Source organism: Calonectris borealis, chromosome 8 (genome assembly GCF_964195595.1).
Source record: "Calonectris borealis chromosome 8, bCalBor7.hap1.2, whole genome shotgun sequence".
Classification (NCBI taxonomy): domain Eukaryota; kingdom Metazoa; phylum Chordata; class Aves; order Procellariiformes; family Procellariidae; genus Calonectris; species Calonectris borealis.
The window spans coordinates 3,537,423-3,557,402 of NC_134319.1; the positions used below are offsets into that span (position 1 = coordinate 3,537,423).

The 19,980-nt window shown below is 40.5% G+C and overlaps 1 protein-coding gene across 3 annotated transcripts in view; it reads left to right on the top strand.

Annotated features, from left to right (window-relative positions):
• Positions 1-19,980, top strand: part of DOCK7 (dedicator of cytokinesis 7) — a 108,422-nt gene that overhangs the window by 19,723 nt on the left and 68,719 nt on the right. For all 3 annotated transcript variants that reach the window (XM_075155621.1, XM_075155619.1, XM_075155620.1), the window contains exons 3-12: positions 4,922-5,097; positions 5,294-5,362; positions 8,016-8,145; positions 8,252-8,464; positions 8,880-8,965; positions 11,558-11,624; positions 12,868-13,017; positions 14,993-15,073; positions 17,313-17,478; positions 18,147-18,289. In XM_075155621.1, the coding sequence (XP_075011722.1) occupies positions 4,922-5,097; positions 5,294-5,362; positions 8,016-8,145; positions 8,252-8,464; positions 8,880-8,965; positions 11,558-11,624; positions 12,868-13,017; positions 14,993-15,073; positions 17,313-17,478; positions 18,147-18,289 (1,281 nt within the window). The remainder of the gene's footprint in view (positions 1-4,921; positions 5,098-5,293; positions 5,363-8,015; positions 8,146-8,251; positions 8,465-8,879; positions 8,966-11,557; positions 11,625-12,867; positions 13,018-14,992; positions 15,074-17,312; positions 17,479-18,146; positions 18,290-19,980) is intronic.

The following is a 19,980-nucleotide window of genomic DNA, read 5'->3' on the forward strand; positions in this document are numbered from 1 at the left end:
GCTTCTTCTGTAACTGATGATGATACAGGTAGGTGCTCAAAAGAAGGAAATAAATAGGAGAGAGACATGTTTCAGTGAGCAGTGCACTAAAACTACAGCAAAATACAATGTTTGCTGTCTAGAGAAGGACAAAGTCGATAGGAAGCGAAATTTTATTTTCAAGCTTTTAAGGGGATATAACAGTGAAGAATAACACAGCCTTAAAGAAGAAAGCTTGACTGTCCCTGTTGCAGGAGAGTTGTAAACCTTTGAAATAGGGTTTCGTAATGCAACTGCTGAGAGCCATAACTGCAACAGCACAGATGCACCTATGGAACAGGTGTGTTAAATAGTTTATATAAGCCAAATCAATCAGCCCGGTGTCTTAGTTAAGCTGACAGAGCGTGTGTCTATGGTCAGGTTAAGGACATATATATATGCAGAATCGTTATTTGCAAGCGATGTGTTTGATTCGGGGTAATTGGGCTGTGTGAGTCTGAAAAAGAGAGTCCCGTTTGATTTCTTCTGTACTTTCAGTTTATGAGTATGTTGTATTTGGTGTTTATGTTGGCAGGGAGCAGGTTATGCCCCTCTTACTCATACCGAGCGGCCCCTTTCTCCCTGCGTAGTCCTGTTCATTTTAATAGCACCAGAACAGCGCTTGCCCTGAGTGAGGTGGCAGTGTCTGATCCTGGGATAAAGACTGAGTGAAAACTGTGTTAAGGAATTGTCTGAAAGGTTGTCCAAAATTTGATCTGTAATTACAGGTTGTACAAAATCAAGGAGTGTGTTTTAAAAGAGAAGTAATTGTGGTTCTGGGAGCGGGCTTTCCTTGGCGTATTTTTAGCGTGTATTTGCCATTAGTTTAGACTGTTCCATAGTCCTGGCTGGGAAGATGGTCAGAGCTCCTGTACAGCTGCGGTTTCCAGAGGGCCTTAATAAACTCCTTTTGGAAGGAACGGACACCCTGTCAACAATTTCTTACAGTGGCGCTCCAGCATTCCCCCGTTAGGTTTATTACCCAGTTGGTAGGTGGACTGCATGATTGCAGATACTTGACTGAAGTTGTCCCTCTGCCTTTGGAAGTCTGATAAAGAAAAACCAACTGCATTTCGTGGAGGAGTCGCCTACTGTTGCATCCTAGGTGCTATCGGGAGGAACTGAAAAGGCCTTTCCTGGAAGCAGGGTGAAGACTGCATGTCGCTAGCAAGATGCAGCTCTGTCTGCAGCCTGCCGGCAAGCAGGGCTGTGGGAGAGGACAGCTTTAGAGCTCCTCAGCTGTTCCCCCATTTCTGCTGCAGCAGATTTCAAAACTTTTAATATGCAGCTGAAAGTGGGACTTGCTGTTCTTGTGATAACTGGAGATCCGCTGTACGTCAGAGTGGTGCACAAGGATAAGGGTGAAACTTTTGTAACCTAAGAAAGTATCACAATCCTGATAGGCCAGGGGAGTCGGCTCTTGGGTGCCTCGTTATTTTTCCTGGGTGCCACAAGCAGGTAAGCTGGGCCTGGAGACTGGGAGATGAGATGATAGAGCAGGTTCTGCTCCTCAGTCAGCGGTGAGACTGGGTTGATGAGGTTGGATAACCTGGTCTTTGTCTGAACTCGTCCAACTCCTTTGGTGTGCCCATGTGATCTGATGGATTCGTATGACGCTTTCAGGCGACTTTGGCCAGGTTGCAGATAACACGGGAGTAGTCCCTTGTATGCTGTCTCTGTCCTTGGTCTCATCCACAACTTCAGAGGGATGCAGGACAGAGGAAAGGTTAAGGCATCAGCAGCAAGAGCCGTGAGAGGAGCTGTCGTGGTTCAGTTCAGACACTGGGACATCATTTGGGTTCATTTTCCTTTTGGTGCATTTATTCATCCTTATTTCCTCCTCTTCTTTCATCACTTCTTCCCCCACAAATATCTAAAGCTTAAAATAATGTGCTTGCCTTTTATCTGCCAATAGTCTGACACGAAGTAGTTCCTCTTCATAACCATGAATTTATGTTTGGCCTGTTTACTCAGGTGCTAGACAGTATTTCTGGCTGCACAGATGGTGAGTCTAATACAGGCTTCTGGGTTTGACTTTTATGTTTGTTTACATCTTCATGGTACGATAGTTATCGGAGGAGGCAAACTGGAAAATTGTGAAATGCAACCTTGGGCCTAATCCTGGGGTGTACGAAGGGCTTGGAAACCCCGGAGCGCAGACCCAGGACCTGGCGTTGGATAGCCCCCTAAGCACTGCCCGCCTTTCTGCATTAGCTGTTAAAATTTTAACTAGCGTAGCCAGTTCATTCGTCTTTTGTCCAATACGTTACAATGCTGGTGTTGGACAAGTGAAATTTGAGATGTAAAATGCCAGGAATGGGGAAACATGGTGTGTTCGGGGCAGTGGCAGTCTCTGCCCTGTGTCTGCTTGGTCCTGCACGTCCCCATCAGCTCTGCATTAATACAGAATTTTTTCCTCGTCTGTTTGTATTTTTCTTCTGTTTATCAGGATGGGTGGATTAGAAAGATTGGCGGGAATGAGGAAAAGGTTCCTCTTTGTTAGCCTGGGGAGGTGCACAGGTAAATGAGTTTGTGCAGACTGAAACACAACACTTGCACGGGCAGCTTGGTTTTGCTGAGCAAGTGCGCTGGACGGTGCCTCGCTTTGAAGCTGCCAGTGTGGAAGGGAGGTCAGCAGGAGGAGTAATAGTAAGTCTTAAAATGTTAGGGCTAAAAAATAGGGTCAGTTAAGCAGCTTTAAGTCACCCTCCAAGGCTACCTTAAGCCTCTGGCCTTCTTCCAGTGAGGGTGCTTTCAGTGTCCAGCACAGAGCTGCATCGCTGCATGGATGGGGCTCTGGGCTGGCAACGAGAGGACCTGAGGGAGGGCCTTTTCCCAGCACCTCTGCTACCCAGTGCCTCTGTGGCTTTTGCCCAGTGATTTTGTTATTTTTATCTTCATTTGCAAGGAGTCTCTATTCCTGGGTTCTTACTCTTCTTTTGGTTTGAGGTTTATCAGTGGAAAGGATTATATGCACGCGAAGTAGCAGTAGTAGTATGCAGCAGCTCTTCTGAAAAAACATGCACTTTTAGCAATTCCTCAATCATAAACTGTCACACTTCACTACTGTGTGTTTTGCCAGTTATCTAGTGCCAAATGGAGCTGGTCTATCTGTATGTAAGAAACAGATAGTGTGAGGTGATGACATGTTAACTGTAATGTGGGAAAGAGCAATGACAAGTTCTGCTCATTGTGAGTTTTGCAGTGAGGAAAACAGTTAGAAGTATCTGGTTTGCATTTTCAAAAGTTCTCCAGATCACATTTCCAGAGTTCAGGATTAGAAGGGGAAAAAAGGTGTCAGAGAGAAATAGGTGATGATGGTGCATATCTTTACACAGGTATTAATTTGTGTCATCTACCTAAATTGCAGAACTTAATACTGAGTTTCTAGACATAATTTTTTGTCATATTTTTTTGTGGACCAGATTCTTATCTGGCATGAAGTCATCTGGTCCAACTCACCTGACTTTATTGGAGTCATGCCATTTTTCTGCTGAATGATTTGCCTTCTGTATTTTAAGAAAATTGCTGTATTCATTGAAGTTTGCTGCAGTAGGAGAGATTCTTTCAATACCCTCTGTGTTAGCCAAGTCTCTTTCCTCGAATAAAAAGTTGATTAATTTCAGAACTTTTTGGTAGTAGAAGTTTAAAAACTGGAATTTGAGATTGGTATAGTGATTTTTTTGAGAAGCACATTTAAAACTTAAGTTCTAAGTGTTCTTTTTTAAGTCATCTCCAACAGAAGACAAGCTACAGGATAGTTCCCTGTCCTACAGAAATCATCTGGATGACAGGAAAGAGGAAGTAGTAGAGAAAAATTGCTGAATTTTGTTGTGTTTTTATGACTCATATGAAACGACTCAGCCTCACTGGGATGTGCCAGGGAATTCTAGGAAAACTGTCAATTGCTGTAGAAACGGGTTCCTCAAAATTTGTTTTTAGTGTTTCATTTTCTTAATGTCTGTTTATGTACAGCCTCAGTATAATGATCTCATATCAGAATATATGTATGTATTTATATAATATACAAATGTAAAAATACACAGTTATGCAATATATGTATCCAGTTTATGCAATTTTTTTTCATGTATCTAAAAAAAGCTCACTTTTTTTCAGTATAGCGAGATCAGTACCGCCAGTGAAATCTACTGTTTTCCTGCACGTGTGTTTGTTCAGTCATTCCTTGTGCTTCGGGTGCAAGCTTTGTGTCCGGTAAAGATGCTTTTTAAGCATCCATTTTATTTAGAGCAGTGTTCCTTCCTGGCGTGGGCAGAGTCATCGTGGCACTGAAGGTTCTAATATGAGGGAGAAGAGGTGGTTAAACTTGCACCTGTGGTGGATGAACATTGTGTTTTGTGTTGCCAGAGAAGTGATTTAGTTTGAAATAATGTTAGTCTTCAGTCTTCCGTGGCTTTGTGAGTTCCTGGTAAATCAGCCAGTGCTCTGGATTCCTGTCTGGGGGCCATGCCTGAGGGTGAAAGGGTTCTTTGCATCTTGCATCACAGTGAAGGTTCCCTTTTTGATCAGAGCAGCAGCATGGTCAAAAGAAATCCAAAGTCATACACATGGGAAATAAAGTGTAATATTTTCTTTTCATGTAAACGGATTGATTTCTTGAAAATAGATGAAAATGCCTTTTTTTTTTTTTGAGATGATCTTGGTATGCATCATAGAAATATCCAGAGAAATACTGGATAAAAGATAAGACATGAAGAATTGCTTTATGATGTGTGTTAGCTAAGGCTAACACCACTAGGATTAATTATCGTTTGATGTTAGATCAAGTTTCCTCAACAAGGCAGAAGAGCTGGTTTAAAAACCAAAATAGAATATGTGCATGTGATTTTTTTTCTTTTTCCTTTCTCTCTGTTTTAAGACCCTTCCATCGCTTGTCTTTTCCCAGGTACCACTTACAGAAGCAGTGGACCCGGTTGAGTTGGAAGACTACCTTATTACACACCCGATTGCAGTGGAGTCCGGACCCCTGAGAGACTTGCTTGAGTTTCCTCCCGATGACATCGAGGTTGTGTACACCCCCCGAGAATGTCGAACGCTTGTGTCGGCTGTGCCTGAAGAGAGGTAGGAGGTGACAGGGTGACACCTGGCGCAAGGGAATTAATTGTTCTGGATTTGAGTGTCTGCAAGGCTGAAGCCTGGAATTTTTGTCTGTAAATGCCTGAAAGAGTAAATACAAACCTAAGTGGAAGTGTATATGTTTAAGAAGTCATTATCGTGTCTGTGATTTTGAAGGTGTTTGTTTTTATTCTTTTGACAGTGAGATGGACCCTCATGTGAGGGACTGTGTAAGAAGTTACACGGAAGACTGGGCAATTGTGAACAGAAAGTGAGTTCCCCTGTGGTATTTGTCAGCTTGATTTCGTATTTAAATTTTTGCAGGATGGCTAGCTGGTGTGAGGAGGCTCAAAAATTATTGTCCTGGCTACTGATTCCATGTGCCCTGGCTTTTAGTTGCCCAGCTCAGCTGAACTGATGCTTTGTGTTTAGCTGAAATGATGCTTTGTGTTTGGAAAATTAGATCTCAGACGTCAAAACCCCTTGGGGCATTTTTGAAAATCTAGGACATTTTAGTCAACAGTTGCTCCTTTAGAATGGTAGAGAAATTAGGGAATGCAACCAAGTAAACTTACTTTCAGCATGTTTCTTTGTTCCATATGTTTTTAGCTCTTTTTAGGGAGAATTTGCATTAATTTTGTAACGATGTAAGATTTATGTGCAGGCACAACCACCTAATAGATAATGTGCCCTCTGCAGCATTCATTTGTTCCCAAAGAGACTTTGAGAAAGTACGTAATTTAAACAAATAATTGTTAATATTTGAACTATTACAACATTTATCTAATGACTTAACAGTTTAGAGAATGTGCATGCATTGATTAATTTATGCAAATTAGCAGGAAGGTTTCTGATTAGCTTTACTTGGAACATACACTCTCTCAGATGATTGAAAGTCTGATGACTTCAAGAGCTACTGTCGAGGAGTAAGTGATCCATGTGATGTGCATCACCTACAAATGACTTGACTACAGCTACAGCTCTGCCCTTGTGGCAGTTGCTACAATTCACTGGTTTAATGTTGTCCTGAGAACCACTTCAGGGGATGCTGAAGATATGCTTTGCAGTGCTAAGATGACCTAATAAAAATGTGGTTTGTAATCTCATACCAAAAAAAAACCCAGAAAGAAACCTGAGAGAGAGAGAGACATGCTTTATTAACTCCCAGCCTTTGTGGGCAGAGTCTAGAAGGCGCAGTGTGACCCACCCAGCCAGCACACCTCTTGGTTTCTCAGCGATTTTCACTGGTATCTGGAATACCTGGCTGTGATCCCTGAACAGAGGAGGTTTAGTTGGAGATAGTAGGGCTTTCTGTCCTGTGCAGATCAGCTGCAGGTTGCATTCTGTGTCGGGGAAGGCATGAAGCTGAAGACACCAAAGTTGCCTGAGTGTGTTGAAGATGTGCTGAGTGATTGTTGAACTACAGTCAGTTTTCTTGCCCCTTCAGAGGAGGAGGGGCACTACCAGAAACATTTATAGCAGTTTTTACTTGGATAAAATCATGGTGGTGGACTGGGTAGAAACAGAAGGGTTACTGCTGGAGCAGGGGAAGAGCCTGAAAGCTCGGCTGGGAAGGATTGAATTGTTTTTCAAGTAAGGATGGTAACAAGTTTCTCTTAATCCACCCTATTGGATAGTTACAAGTGCTTTGGCTAGCTCTGGGGGCACAAAATCCAGGTCTTTTAGCTTTAGAAGAACATGACTTCTGATCACCATGCTTCTTTCTCCCATCCCAGGGGAAATAATCTTTTTTTCAATCTCTGTCTACAGTTCTTTGTAACCAAAATGTCTTTGGGGGCAGACAAATCCATCCATTCAGTGATTACTTTAATAGTATTGGAAAAGGTAAATAAGTGTTCTTCGCTGGCCTGAAAAAAAAATTAGCATATTCTTATTTCAAACTTGTGGCGTAATTTCTGTATGCTAGACTGATGGTGGCAATGATCACAGACATCTCTGAAGTCAAGTCTGATTTAGGATGAATTTACGCTTGTTGGTGGGGCTGTGATTGAAATGCAGACATCCAGGTGAGGATTATGCAGATAGATCAGCTCTCAGGAATTATAACCTAGCGAGGAAAATGCTTTCCTCCTTTTTCTCCTCCCTTTCATCATTCACTGCTAGCACATCCATGGTTTTCACATGTCTGTACATCCTTCTGTGGTAACTTTAGTAACAGGGCAGGATAAGAACAATTAATTCTGGACGTGACCCCAGCACTACTTTGGGAGCTGACTTAGAGTGCGTATTGTAAGGAGACTGTGGCTCTGGCCATATGTGTGTGTAATTATAGACATAGTGCCATTTGGTATCCAGAAGTTTGTTAGTCAAAGAAATCTGATCTTGTCAGCAACAGTAGACAGACTGTTTACTAGCAAGCGCTCCTTCACCCTGGAAAGCTCTGAAGGACCCGATTCTGCTTATAAAGATGCTATGGGAAGATGCTCATTTTAGTTGGGGTTGGAAAGTCATATGTTTTCCAGAGGTGCTCAGGACTTCTGCGCTTCATGCAGTCCTACCTGAAGTTGATGTTTTGGTTTTAAAGGTATTAATAGTATCTGCTCCAAGTCAGTTCTTGCTCTAGCAGAACCACTGGCCTTCCATCCCCATGTTCTTGGCCCGTTTTAAGCTTGGCATCACAATTGCACATTTTATGATGACCTTAATTGGCCATTGATAATACTTCTTTTGACATCACCCAGGGTTGCTTTATAGTTGAACAGAGTCACATTGTAGTACTGGAATACTGGGGTTTGGATTATTACCCAGCTACAGTGGAGGGTGACTGGAAATACTGTTTGCAGAGAGCAGTTTATGCTTTGAGAGGATCCACACTGATAATACGGGGTTTGTTCTGTAATTCTGCTTCTGGGTTTGAGGTCAAAAAAGATGCTAAGAATGCATTTGAAATACTTTGTTTTCAGATATCACAAGCTGGGAACTGGATTTAATCCCAACACCTTAGACAAACAGAAGGAGAGGCAAAAGGGGCTCCCCAAACAGATCTTTGAGTCTGACGAAGCTCCAGATGGCAACAGTTACCAGGATGAACAAGTAATGTACCTTTAAAACCTTGCTACATAAAACCTAATTTATAGTCGCATTTTCAAAGTGCAGTCCCTTTCCCATTATAAGTTGCTTTTAATTTGTTGAATCTCAGGATGACCTTAAACGACGTTCAATGTCGATTGATGATACTCCCCGGGGCAGCTGGGCATGCAGTATTTTTGATCTGAAGAACTCCCTTCCAGATGCCCTTCTCCCAAACCTACTGGACCGGACCCCAAATGAAGAGATTGACCACCACAATGAAGATCAGAGGAAGTCCAGTAGGCATAAGGAGCTTTTTGCACTACATCCAGCACCAGATGAGGTATTTTTATATACATGTGGGTGAGATTTAAAAAGTGAAGGATACAGGGAATGTGAAAATTGTCAGTCTGCCATGGGTTTAAAGGAGTTAAGATCACCTATGTTTAATATCCATGAGAACCTTAGCTATTTTGCGGGTTGTGTGTTTTTTAGCATATTGTCTTGCCATAGATATTACTTTCTGAAGATTGGTTTTCCTTTATGGTTATGCAATCCCCTATAATGTAGAAACATTAAAAGGATTTAATTTAGCATATTTATAGCTGCTTATGAATGCAACAAGCTGGTAAGCCTTGGATTAAATTGGTGCTAGTGTCTTAGAAAAAAGAAGTGATACATATGTTTGCTTCATAATGGTATTAGTGGTTTGTACAAGTGTCATGTCTCTAAATTGCTGTTCCTGTGACGAATTTCAGGAGGAGCCTATAGAACGACTTAGTGTCCCTGAAGTACCCAAAGAACACTTTGGCCAAAGACTCCTGGTGAAGTGTTTGTCCCTTAAGTAAGTATCACTCCAACAGACAGCTGCATTACAGAAATTGAGAATTTGAATCTGCTGTTATATCCACGTGCATCTGGAATAACTCTGCTGCCTTGTTTATTACCCTTGAAGGGATGTAACATTGTTTGGTTGGTCATAGGCTTAAAGGCTAGTTCTATAAAGGATAAGTTACACAATACCGTGCATCAGACAGTGTGGAGAACAAGTCTTATGAGGAGCGGCTGAGGGAACTGGGGGTGTTTAGTCTGGAGAAGAGGAGGCTGAGGGGAGACCTCATCGTGCTCTACAACTACCTGAAAGGAGGTTGTAGCCAGGTGGGGGTTGGTCTCTTCTCCCAAGTAACAAGCGATAGGACGAGAGGAAATGGCCTCAAGTTGTGCTGAGGGAGGTTTAGATTGGACATTAGGAAAAATTTCATTACTGAAAGAGTGGTCAGGCCTTGGAACAGGCTGCCCAGGGAAGTGGTTGAGTCACCGTCCCTGGAAGTATTTAAAAGTCGTGTAGATGAGGCGCTTAGGGATATGGTGTAGTGGGCACGGTGGTGTTGGGTTGACGGTTGGACTCGATGATCTTGGAGGTCTTTTCCAACCTTAATGATTCTATGATTCTGTGATTCTGTGATCTTCAAGACTTTCTTTAGTGGTGTGATATAGAAAGTATCCGCCTTCCTTGGCTTTTCTCTGCGTTGCTTTTCAGCCCGTCTATAGCTATATCTGTTCCATATTACGAGCATGCATGCTTCACTGCGCTCGTTCAGGGCTCTGAAGTTGGCCAGTCATTGGTGTTCAGCTCTGTAACAAGAAAGTTTAAGTGGGCAAAAAAAAAAAGATTAAAAATGCTTAAGCCTTAAAACATAAGACAATCAAAGATTTGCCGAAGTTTAGGCTCAACAACCTTGACTGTGTCCCTTTAAGAGTGAAGACTTTATATACTTAGCAAGCATTAACTGGAGGAATAGAAACCTGTTAAACAAGTTTAATGAAGTGGAGCTCCTGAATATAGGGTTACCTGCAGCTGGTTCATTGCCTATAACTCTTCTCTAATAACACAAGGTAAAATTTTACTGTTATTCCCTTGGAGAAATAAAGTACAAAACTGATTTTCCACACTGCTGTATTCATCTTCTGTGTCCTCAGTTAGGTCAACCCTTCTTATTAGAGAGCTCCAGTTAGACTACATTGCGGCTCATAACTGAGATATATGTGTGGGACATATCTCCTGCTCGTAGAGTACTCCAGGACCTAATATAGCCATAGAGATGAACTGATTTTGCAGCCTTTTATGAACTGGAACAACATAATATGCAGTAGCAGTGGAGCTTCCTCTCCAAAGGATGGTATCTTTAGCATAAATAAGTTAGATGCTGGAAATTAATGATTTCTGCTATTTAAGCATCTCCTACTGACTGTAAATTTATAGCAAATCTGCCCAAGTACATGCTTGTTTGTGTACCAAAGTAATCTCTGAAACTGTACTTACAATTGTTATAGCGAGCATCCAAGATCGTGGCACAAAAAGAAGTATGTAGTCTCTTCCCCAGGGAAAAGGCTAAGCTGACCTAAGCAGGGTCATTTTCAGGTTAATCTCACCTTTGTTGCAAAACTAGAGAAAATACCTGTTCGATGATGCAGTCTTGTATGTTGTTCTCCCTGTTGGCGGAAAGAGTTCCAGGCTGAAAAGCTGAGAGCTCTGTGCAAGGACTGGGTGCATGGGGGTCTCCCACCGTGGATTGGGCATTAATTTCATGGGGAGGCTGTGCAGACAGGAGAATGGCGTTTCAGCCCCTGCTCACTTTGGTGTAGGGACAGGTTTTGAATGCTTTTTAATTTCTTTCACTTCTCAGGTGATTTAACGATAAGTTTAGCTCTATTTGGTAGGTTAGTGTTTTCGTTGGAAGTGTTTCAGTCAGCAGAAATACTTGATAACAGTTACTCTGAAAAACTGACACCTTTCTGAGAGAGTTTTTGAGATATTGCTGTTTTCTGACAAAAGTTAAATGTTGAAAATTGCCAAAAAGCTGTCCCCGACTCCCCAGAGGAAGGAGCTTTCTGGTCAGTAATGTTGAGAGGAGCGGTTGGCCATTTAGCCCTATCAACAGGTCAGCATAGTAAATTAGCACATAGGACAGCTTCTCAAGGTAATCAGAGGAGCTAAGTGGTCCAGCTATCCCAATTAATAATTCCTCTCCCTTTAAGGAAGCTATTAGGTTCCTTTGCTTAGCTTTCAAAAGACACTTGAAGAAGATAAAAGCATTTATAGAAGTATGCTTTATGTTCCTAATCCCAACCTTTCTATTGGGTCAATGAGTTGAAATGGCTTTTAGAAGGCCCAGGGAGCACCAATATGTGTCCTGGTGGAAGGGAGCAGAGGCGATGCAGCGGAAGCAGGACACGAGAGGAGTGGGGGGAAAACTGGGGAACAAGACCTCCCTTTTTGGCAGGAGCAAGCCCTTAGGTTGGCTCCGCTGTTCCTGACATCTCGACTTAACAGTGGTCAGCCATCACCTTAGCCAGGAAGGATTTGGGGAGGCGGTAGGTTGGTCTTTCTTACAAAATGCAGGTCAACTGATTTTATGTGTTTCTTTCTTTCAAGATTTGAAATAGAAATTGAGCCCATTTTTGCAAGTTTGGCTTTGTACGATGTTAAAGAAAAGAAAAAGGTAGGTTTTTAATTACTTGAGTGATGACATTCCCACCGAAGCATTACAAACCTGTATTTAAAAAAAAAGGGAGGAATTAATTCTGGAAACAAACCTTTATGAAGACAGTGACATAGTAGTGGTTGAAAGAATGATGAAGGCATTTCATGAACCATCTTGTGTGTTCTTCTTCTGCTTAGTAAAACCGTTGAAGTATAATGACTTTTCTAAAAATATTATCTAATATGTGAGTGCCTGAAATCAGAATATATATATTGTCCAATCCTGGCTTTCAAAAGTCTCTTCCCCAGAGACAACTTAAGTAACTGAAACCTTTTATTTAGATTAAGTTTTTATGACTTTCTTAATCTCTTTTTCGTGATTCAGCATGGTATGTGTCCAAGTAACATTTTAATAATGCACAAGAAAGTCATACATGCTAAAATTGCTAAAATCAAAACAAAACTGAGGAGTCTTTTCAAGATCTAAGTTATAGGAAATGCAAAATACATTTATTCCCCTATTTATGTTCTGTATTTAATATTTGAAGAGTCTCTTAGTTTTCCTAATTCAAGATATTAGCAGTAGTAGAGAGAAAAATGTTAAAAATATGCATTTTGACATTTATCTCTTTAAGACTTGAATTTAATGCATTGAGTTTTAAGTTATGTAGATGAGAGTATGTGGAATATTATGTGAACTTTGTTTAATATTTAAATCACATTTCATAAGCCAATTTTATCATCTCATTACTCCATTTTTTTCGTCTAACATAGTAAGTTCTTTAGTGACCTCTGGTGTTGATAACCAGCTCACATTCGTTTTGGCTTTGAAGCCTTGATACGGTCGAGGATTTGGTGTTGCAGTGTAGAAAGCTCACTGTCTGTCTTTCAAGATGTCTTGTTTTTTCTTTTTCTGTGAATGATCTTAAAGATCATTCTCTATTTTGATACTTTGATATTTTCAATTCAGATAGCAATTGTAATTCCTAGTCCTGTGATGGAACTACATACCTTGCAGGAGCTGGAGGAAATTTTATAGGTAGTGTGTATTGTTTGCTCTATTTCCTTTCTCCTTTCCCACTGTCCTGCCTTGATTTCTTAATGAAAAGGCCTTTTTATTTTTCTTTTTATACATGGCTTGAAAGGAGGCACTGTTGGTAGTTTTTTTACTTGTGTTTTGAAATTGTCTGTTGTGTTTATGAAGGGTTTACCAAAAATAGAAAGTATAACTAATGCTTGAAGCTACCCAATTTCTTCCTTAGATTTCAGAAAATTTCTACTTTGATTTAAACTCTGAACAAATGAAGGGAATGCTTCGTCCACATGTTCCCCCTGCTGCTATATCCACGCTGGCCAGATCTGCCATCTTTTCTATCACTTATCCCTCTCAAGATGTCTTTCTGGTAATAAAGGTAAGAAATGCCAGAGAAATTTAAATTACTGTTGTCCCTTGTCTTCTATTTAAAAGAAAATATAAACAAGTCTGGCTGACTAGTTGACTTCTTATTTACCTTTGGAGAGCAAAAAAAAGCGTAAACACGGGCAGCACTGAATTCTGTGTCATTTCAGATATTCTCACTTAGTACGTTAAGTTCCTTTGTAACAGAAACAGTTCAGTGAAGATATGCATCGTCGTATTGTTGAAAAACTGAAAAGAGCACAAAGGTTTGCTTGATATAGAGCAGCTTTCTGGGGCTTGACCTTGGTTTTCATATGAAACAATGTGCTGACTCCTTAAGATGATAGATAAGCGAGTGATTTAAAAATATATATTGATCTGAATCTCATTTCAAAAATGATATATGCCCTTAAGCCAGTTTTCAGATGTCTTTAAGAATTGAAATTGCTAAGAGAGTGAGATCCATAACTGAAATAAAATGCCACATTGGTCACTCCTGGAATAAAGTATACAAAGATAAAAGTTATTTTCTCTTCTTTCATTTGATTCAGTGAGCGCACAAATGTTACTAGTTCAGATTGGCATTTGAATCAGGTTTTTTTGGCTGGTCTCTGCATAAAAATCATCCTGTTGTAAAAAGGGGAATTCAATACATGCTTTCAGTTCACCGGCAGTGGTTACATTGCCTGCTAGCTAAGTGCTGGGTTTTGAGAACCCGATTTGACTGAGGTTTGTGCAAGTTCTTCATGAACTGCTTCTTACATGAGGAATAAGCTTTTGAAAATGAATTAAGGCTTTGTGGCATGACAAAACAGTCCTAGGTGAGAATAAGGCTTTCAATAGTGTTGGAGTGTATTCCGATGTCCAATTTTTGGTATGATTCTCTGAATTCCTTCTAAAAATCATGTTCTGCCTGTGCACACCTATTCACTCTTCTGATTTTTACAAGGTATGAGGAATAGAGAGCCCCATATTTATGAGATGGGGATCTGTCCAAAAGAGCTTGTGACTGCACATTCGTGCTTGTAAAACCATTCATCCAAGAGGAGCTGGTGGCTTAGGTGATTTTTTGATTTGATGATGAAAAGGATATGATGAAGGGATAAATAAGACAGATGCATAGCGTGCCTTATCGGGTGAATTTTCACATGGGTCTTACTCACTGGGAAACCACTTTTCAGACAGCTGGTATTGCTAGCATAAACTCACCAGGGAGTGCAGGATTTGATGGAACGTATTTTTGTTCTTTATATTATGGTAGCCTCTTGGAGTTCTACTAATAGACAAGGTTGAATGGCACTTTATAAGCATGGGAGAAGTTTAAAGATATTCTAATCTAGTAACAGCATGTGCACAGTAGCAGGCGTGGGAGGGAAGGCCAGGATGCTTCTGAAAGAAACAGTCTTCATGAATGTTATAGGGAAGATACTTCTATTAGAAACTGAGTGTTAAGCAGTTTTGTGTTCAAGAGGCATTGACTTACTTGGAGACTTCAGAAGCAAACACCTACTCTTTGGCTAATTTTAATTATTTGATCATTTCATTACTTGATTTGAAAACACACTGATTTAAAATAGTGCTTATTTTAGCTGAGTGCATCTGAGTCACCTTTTTGTGTCGCTGCAATAGGTCCTTAATATGGAGAACAGAAATAAGAACAGAATTCTGAAAATGGTGATGCTGAAGACAGTGTAAGCTGTCTTTAAGACTTTAAAAATGAGCTGAAAGTGGCTTTAGAACAGATCAAACCGAAGTGAAGTGGTATATGTTCCCTTTGAACCTATATTTTACATGTGTGATTCAGTTATAGCTGGAGATCTGGGAACTTAATGGCTCTAACAACTTGAGTGCAGTGCTTGTTCCCTGACTCACAAAGGGAAATCGAGCTTTAACTCTTTTGAAAGAATGTTTTTGCTTCCTAGTGTTTGTTTAATTTAACAATCCTTGCTGGATACATGTCCTTGTAATGGTTCATTTTCCCTTCTCAGCTGGAAAAAGTATTACAGCAGGGAGATATTGGGGAGTGTGCGGAGCCTTATATGATTTTTAAAGAATCTGATGCAGCAAAGGTAAGAATTTTTTGGATGTTTTGATTAAATTTGGCTAGAAGCGCTTTAAGGCATTTTATTATTAACAAATTAAACACACATTTTTTTCTTTTACCTTGGACTTAACAGCCATTGATACTGTTCCTGTTGTTAAAAGGATCCATTTTTAATTAAGAATCTAGTCAAATTCTGAAGGCCAAAGAAGAGTCAAAGACCCTTGAATCTTGATGCCTCATTGGGGTAGAGTAGTTAAAGGTCATCAGTTTTTGTAGCTGACAGGGGAATATGTGTGGTTACCATGAAGCTCAGTCATCTGTGATTCCCTGTCCCAAAGGATCAGCTGCGTGCTTATAGCTGGGTCAAGTGAAGGCAGCCTTTGATGTGAATTTGCAGTAAAATTGCAACTTTTCCATTGCTTCTGCAGCTTAACCCCATCACAGTACCTCTGCCTTCCTCTAGAAGGGTTGTAAAGTGGATGGAACATATTAACAGGAGGTTCTCCATCAGCCCTGGTTTTGAATTGCAGTGCATTTCAGGTTCTTTTTTTCTGCTATTTTCTGCTGTTTTTTCTTTTTCCTAATATTGTAAAGAAGGGCCACGCTCAACAGCAGGATAAAGCTCTCCTTTTTACATATAGTAAGGGTAGAGTTAAAATTTTATACTTTATTTTTTCCACTAACAATGTCCTTTTTAATTCCTGCCTTCAGAAGTTTGGGCATTGTCCTCTAAAGTGCTGTGGACGGCATGGACCTGCCCCAGTTTGACTGATTCTTTGTCTTTCCCACACGTGTTTAAATGCAGCCTCTCTCCTTGCTGTGGAAGTCCTTTGCTCGGGACTAAAAGCAGGGGTTTACCCGCAAAGAAGATTGCCATCTTATTCCCTGCCGTTGGCAGCAGGTTGCTCATTGAAGTGTATCAGAGTCTGGGTGGGAACTGCAGGTTTGGTGGGTTGAGGAACAAACAGGAATGCTGGTAGCACCTGCAGAATTCAGTGGCACCTGGACTATGACCTTTCCTCAGTCTTTTCTCCTACAGGCTGCTATTTGTTTTTCTCCAACACGACGTGGCTATAGAATAGCAAATCACGGATTTTGTTGTTACTTGAGCCGAGTATGTTATTTTACAACTCCGGTGTGTAAGATGTGCAAGAGAGCTTGAAAAGGAAACCTTGTGTACGTAGAATGTGAAACAGTGCTTTTGAGCCTCAGAAATGGTTCCTAATTTAATGTACAATTGGGTTGAACCAAGTGAACATTAGAAAGTAATAGTGAGGACTGAATGAAGGAAAAAAAAAAAGAGAGATGCCAGCCCTTCCTGTGATTAAGAGGCTTTCCGTTATGCTTTTTTCAAAAGAGCTGGGATGTTAATTTGTTAGTTTTGATCAAACTCTAACAAAGTTTTGCCTTCCTAAAGTTCTAATATATTTTTAGCTGAAGAAGTTCACGTTTTTTGTCTATCTCTGTCTTTATATCACTGCACCACAATATGAAAAATGGATATCTTTCACCTCAGGTAACAAAAGTAAAAAAACTACATTTCCTGTGATCAATAAGTTGACATGTGCCTAAGTGAAATTTTGGAGTTGGATTTGCAGAATGCTTGGGAATGTAGGTGAAAAGATGATTTTTCAAGGTCTCCTTCCCAGAAAGGTGCATAAGCATGTCCTGAACTAGAAGAATGGGAGCAACAGAGCACGCTTTGTTGTTATCCAGCCCCTTGTCTGGGGACGTCTTAAAGGCCTGTAGGTAACAACCTTTCTAAAGCAAAAAATTGCCCTTTAATATGCAGAATTATGGAAAAGTCCTTTCTTACTCATTTTTTTCCTCAATGAAATGAGTATGATACTGCTTATTTGAGGAGTGTTTTCAGTTTCCCATGCAACTCCAGATGATCTGAGCACCTGCTGCATAAAATCACATTAAGAAAGGCCATTTCAGACTTCATGGAGTAGAATCCAGCTTTTCTTGAAAGGGCAGTGGGCAGATGAGCTCGCTGGGATTTGACAGGCTATTCAGGAGGCTTAAGAGCATGAAGCCAGCTGCTCTGACTATCAGGCTGTCCTGTGTCTGGTACCGATGGCCTGATGGCAGTTTTGTGAAGCGTAAGTCTGGTTGCCTAGCACTTGGTGATCCTCCTCTAGAAGGTGCTATTGAAGCACAAATTCGTTTCAAGTTAGGAAGTTGTTACTTACTGATTTTGCTAAATGAACCTTTGTTCCTATTCCTCTCCTGATCTCTTGGATTGGATATTTTCTTCACAGAATAAGGAAAAGTTGGAAAAACTGAAATGCCAGGCAGAACAATTTTGCCAAAGACTGGGCAAGTATCGAATGCCTTTTGCCTGGACAGCCATTCATTTAATGAACATTGTGAGCAGCGCTGGTAGTTTGGAAAGAGATTCCACAGAAGTAGAAGTTGGCACAGGAGGTACAGTATCTGGGATCAGCATGAGGGAATGTGGACAAATCCAGAGTTTACTGAAGTCTTGATTCATGCCCTATATCTGCCATTGCTCCTGTTATCGCTTTCCTCCCCCTGCCCTAGGCCTTCCGATAGTCTTGGGTCATGGTTGAAATAAAACAGAAAAGTCCATGATAACAAATGGATTTATCTTTCAAGGATTTTACAAGCAAACCATCTGTTATATTATTTAAAACCAGGCTTCTAAGACTGAGAGAGCGTTACAGGCTGATGAACATTTTCCAAAGCAGTGGATTAATCTCTGTGAACCACACAGCTCATCTGAAACTGCTCTTCAGCATCCCCAAAACTGCTAACTTCATCATCTTTCGGAGCAAGAGAAATACATAAATCTCCACATGATAGAGACTTTTATAATAGCAGTAAGGCACTGGGGTGAGGTTGCTGTGAGAGGAGCAGAAGTAGTCAGCTGTGCTTCATAGCCTCCTGATGCCTCAGGAGTGTGATTGTCTTAGCATAACCACCTCTTCTATCACACTTATTGCATAATTTCCAAAAGCAGCAGCTATCTTCTTGTGTAGAAAATCCTGGTTGGAACAAAAGTAGGCTCTTGGACAATTGTTTTTCTTCTTTTTTTTTAACTCCTCACCCTTTTTATTTTTTCTTTTTTGAAGAACGTAAAGGATCATGGTCGGAGAGGCGGAATTCCAGTATTGTTGGGAGGCGTTCGTTAGAGAGAACCACAAGTGGGGATGAGGCTTGCAATTTGACCAGTTTTAGACCAGCTACTTTGACAGTGACAAACTTCTTTAAACAGGTATTGTATGAAGCTATCTAATTAAGGAGTTGCTCCTTGGACAGAGTGATTTGATCATGTGAAGTCAGTTTAGACCCGAATGATTAATTCGTGATGCTTTCGATGCATGTAATGTCTGTTCCCTGATCACAGGATATCTTTGAACAGCATGCAGTGGGTTTATTATATCATGTGCTTAATTCTGCCAGGAGTGGGTCCACAATCAATTGGTGGATTCTTTCAGTAAGTTTACTGTGAATAATCACGTTATGGAATTTGAAATTATTAGCTGGTTTTGACTTGAATGCTAAAATGTCATTATGGCGTAGTGGCCTAACTACTCTAACTAATAGAACCGGGTCTCCCAGGGAGATTATCAGTTTATTTTGCTCCAGATTTTTCTAACATGCATTGGAAAACTCACTGGTCAACATATTTAGAAAAAATGTTCATAGAAGCAAGTTCACAAAAATGGAGGATAACTTCTTTGGGTTAGTATGTGCCAAAAAGTATTCCAGGTATTTGTCCTAGTCTAAGAGTTGCATAGCCTTTATCATGATGGTCAGTTGCCTCCTTTGGTTTCACTGGGTGATAGAGAATCCTGTTGAAACATCAGCAGGCTCAGAACCAGGTTCATCAATGTGATTTGAGGTTGGCATCAGTTCCCTGGACACATCCAGGGATGCCTGAGAAAACAAAGCATTTTACTTCTGACGCTGCTTTACTGAGTGGCAGCTCTTCTTAGCCAGAGCTTGGGATTTTCCTGAGAAGCAGTAGAAAACATGATTAAACGGAATAAAATTTTTAGTTAAGCTTAGAAAATGGTTTCAGTTCATTAATTTTTGCTAAGATTTGCTTAATGCCACATCTGGTTCAGGAAAATTGTTATTTGAATGTCACCTTCGTGTATAAAAAGGGATTTAATAGTGAGCAACCAGATATTTTTTGACTGATTTCTCGATTATTGGAAATACAAAGATTTAGATATCTTTAGATAGATGGTTAAGCTCTTTTTTTTTCCTGATTGTTTTGGTTGTGTGCCACTTTCACTGTGGGTGGCCATCCAAAGTCTGTTCTTAAATACAGTAGGGTAAATAAGGAGAAATGTCATCAAGGGCATGAAGTTATCACGGTGCAAAGTGGGGGGTGACTCATGCCTCTGGTGCTCCGTGCTTTCATGAAACTCAGTATGACTGTAATTGGGCTCCGGGAACGGTATCTCTGGGGTCTCAGTGACACAGGGCAGCGCAGGAAGTTCCTTTTACTTGGGATGTTAATAAAATCCGGTTCTGTAACGTATTCACCCAAGATGTAGAATGTAAGAAAAAAATCTATTACAGCACTGCTAACGCAGCCATTCCACGGACCGTGTTCTGCAGCCCTCTTTGTAATATACACCAGTTCACGAAGTTAGTAATGATTTACAAAGGCATAGATTTATTTACTTTGTCGAGGTTGTTTTCACTTGACAACTTTGAAATAGCTTGTTTTATTAATTTATTCTTTCAAAATTGCCGAACATTGATTTAACATTTCAGATACATGAAGATGTATCTTTTTATTTTTTATCTTCCCTTCCTTTATTCCCATTGAGTACAATTAATTTAATACTACCCAGCGTTTTTCTCCTTCCATTTGCTTCTTTTTTCATATTGTGATTTATTACCTTTATTATCAGATATCTTCTGCTTTTGGATAGTTGGAGGGTGGCA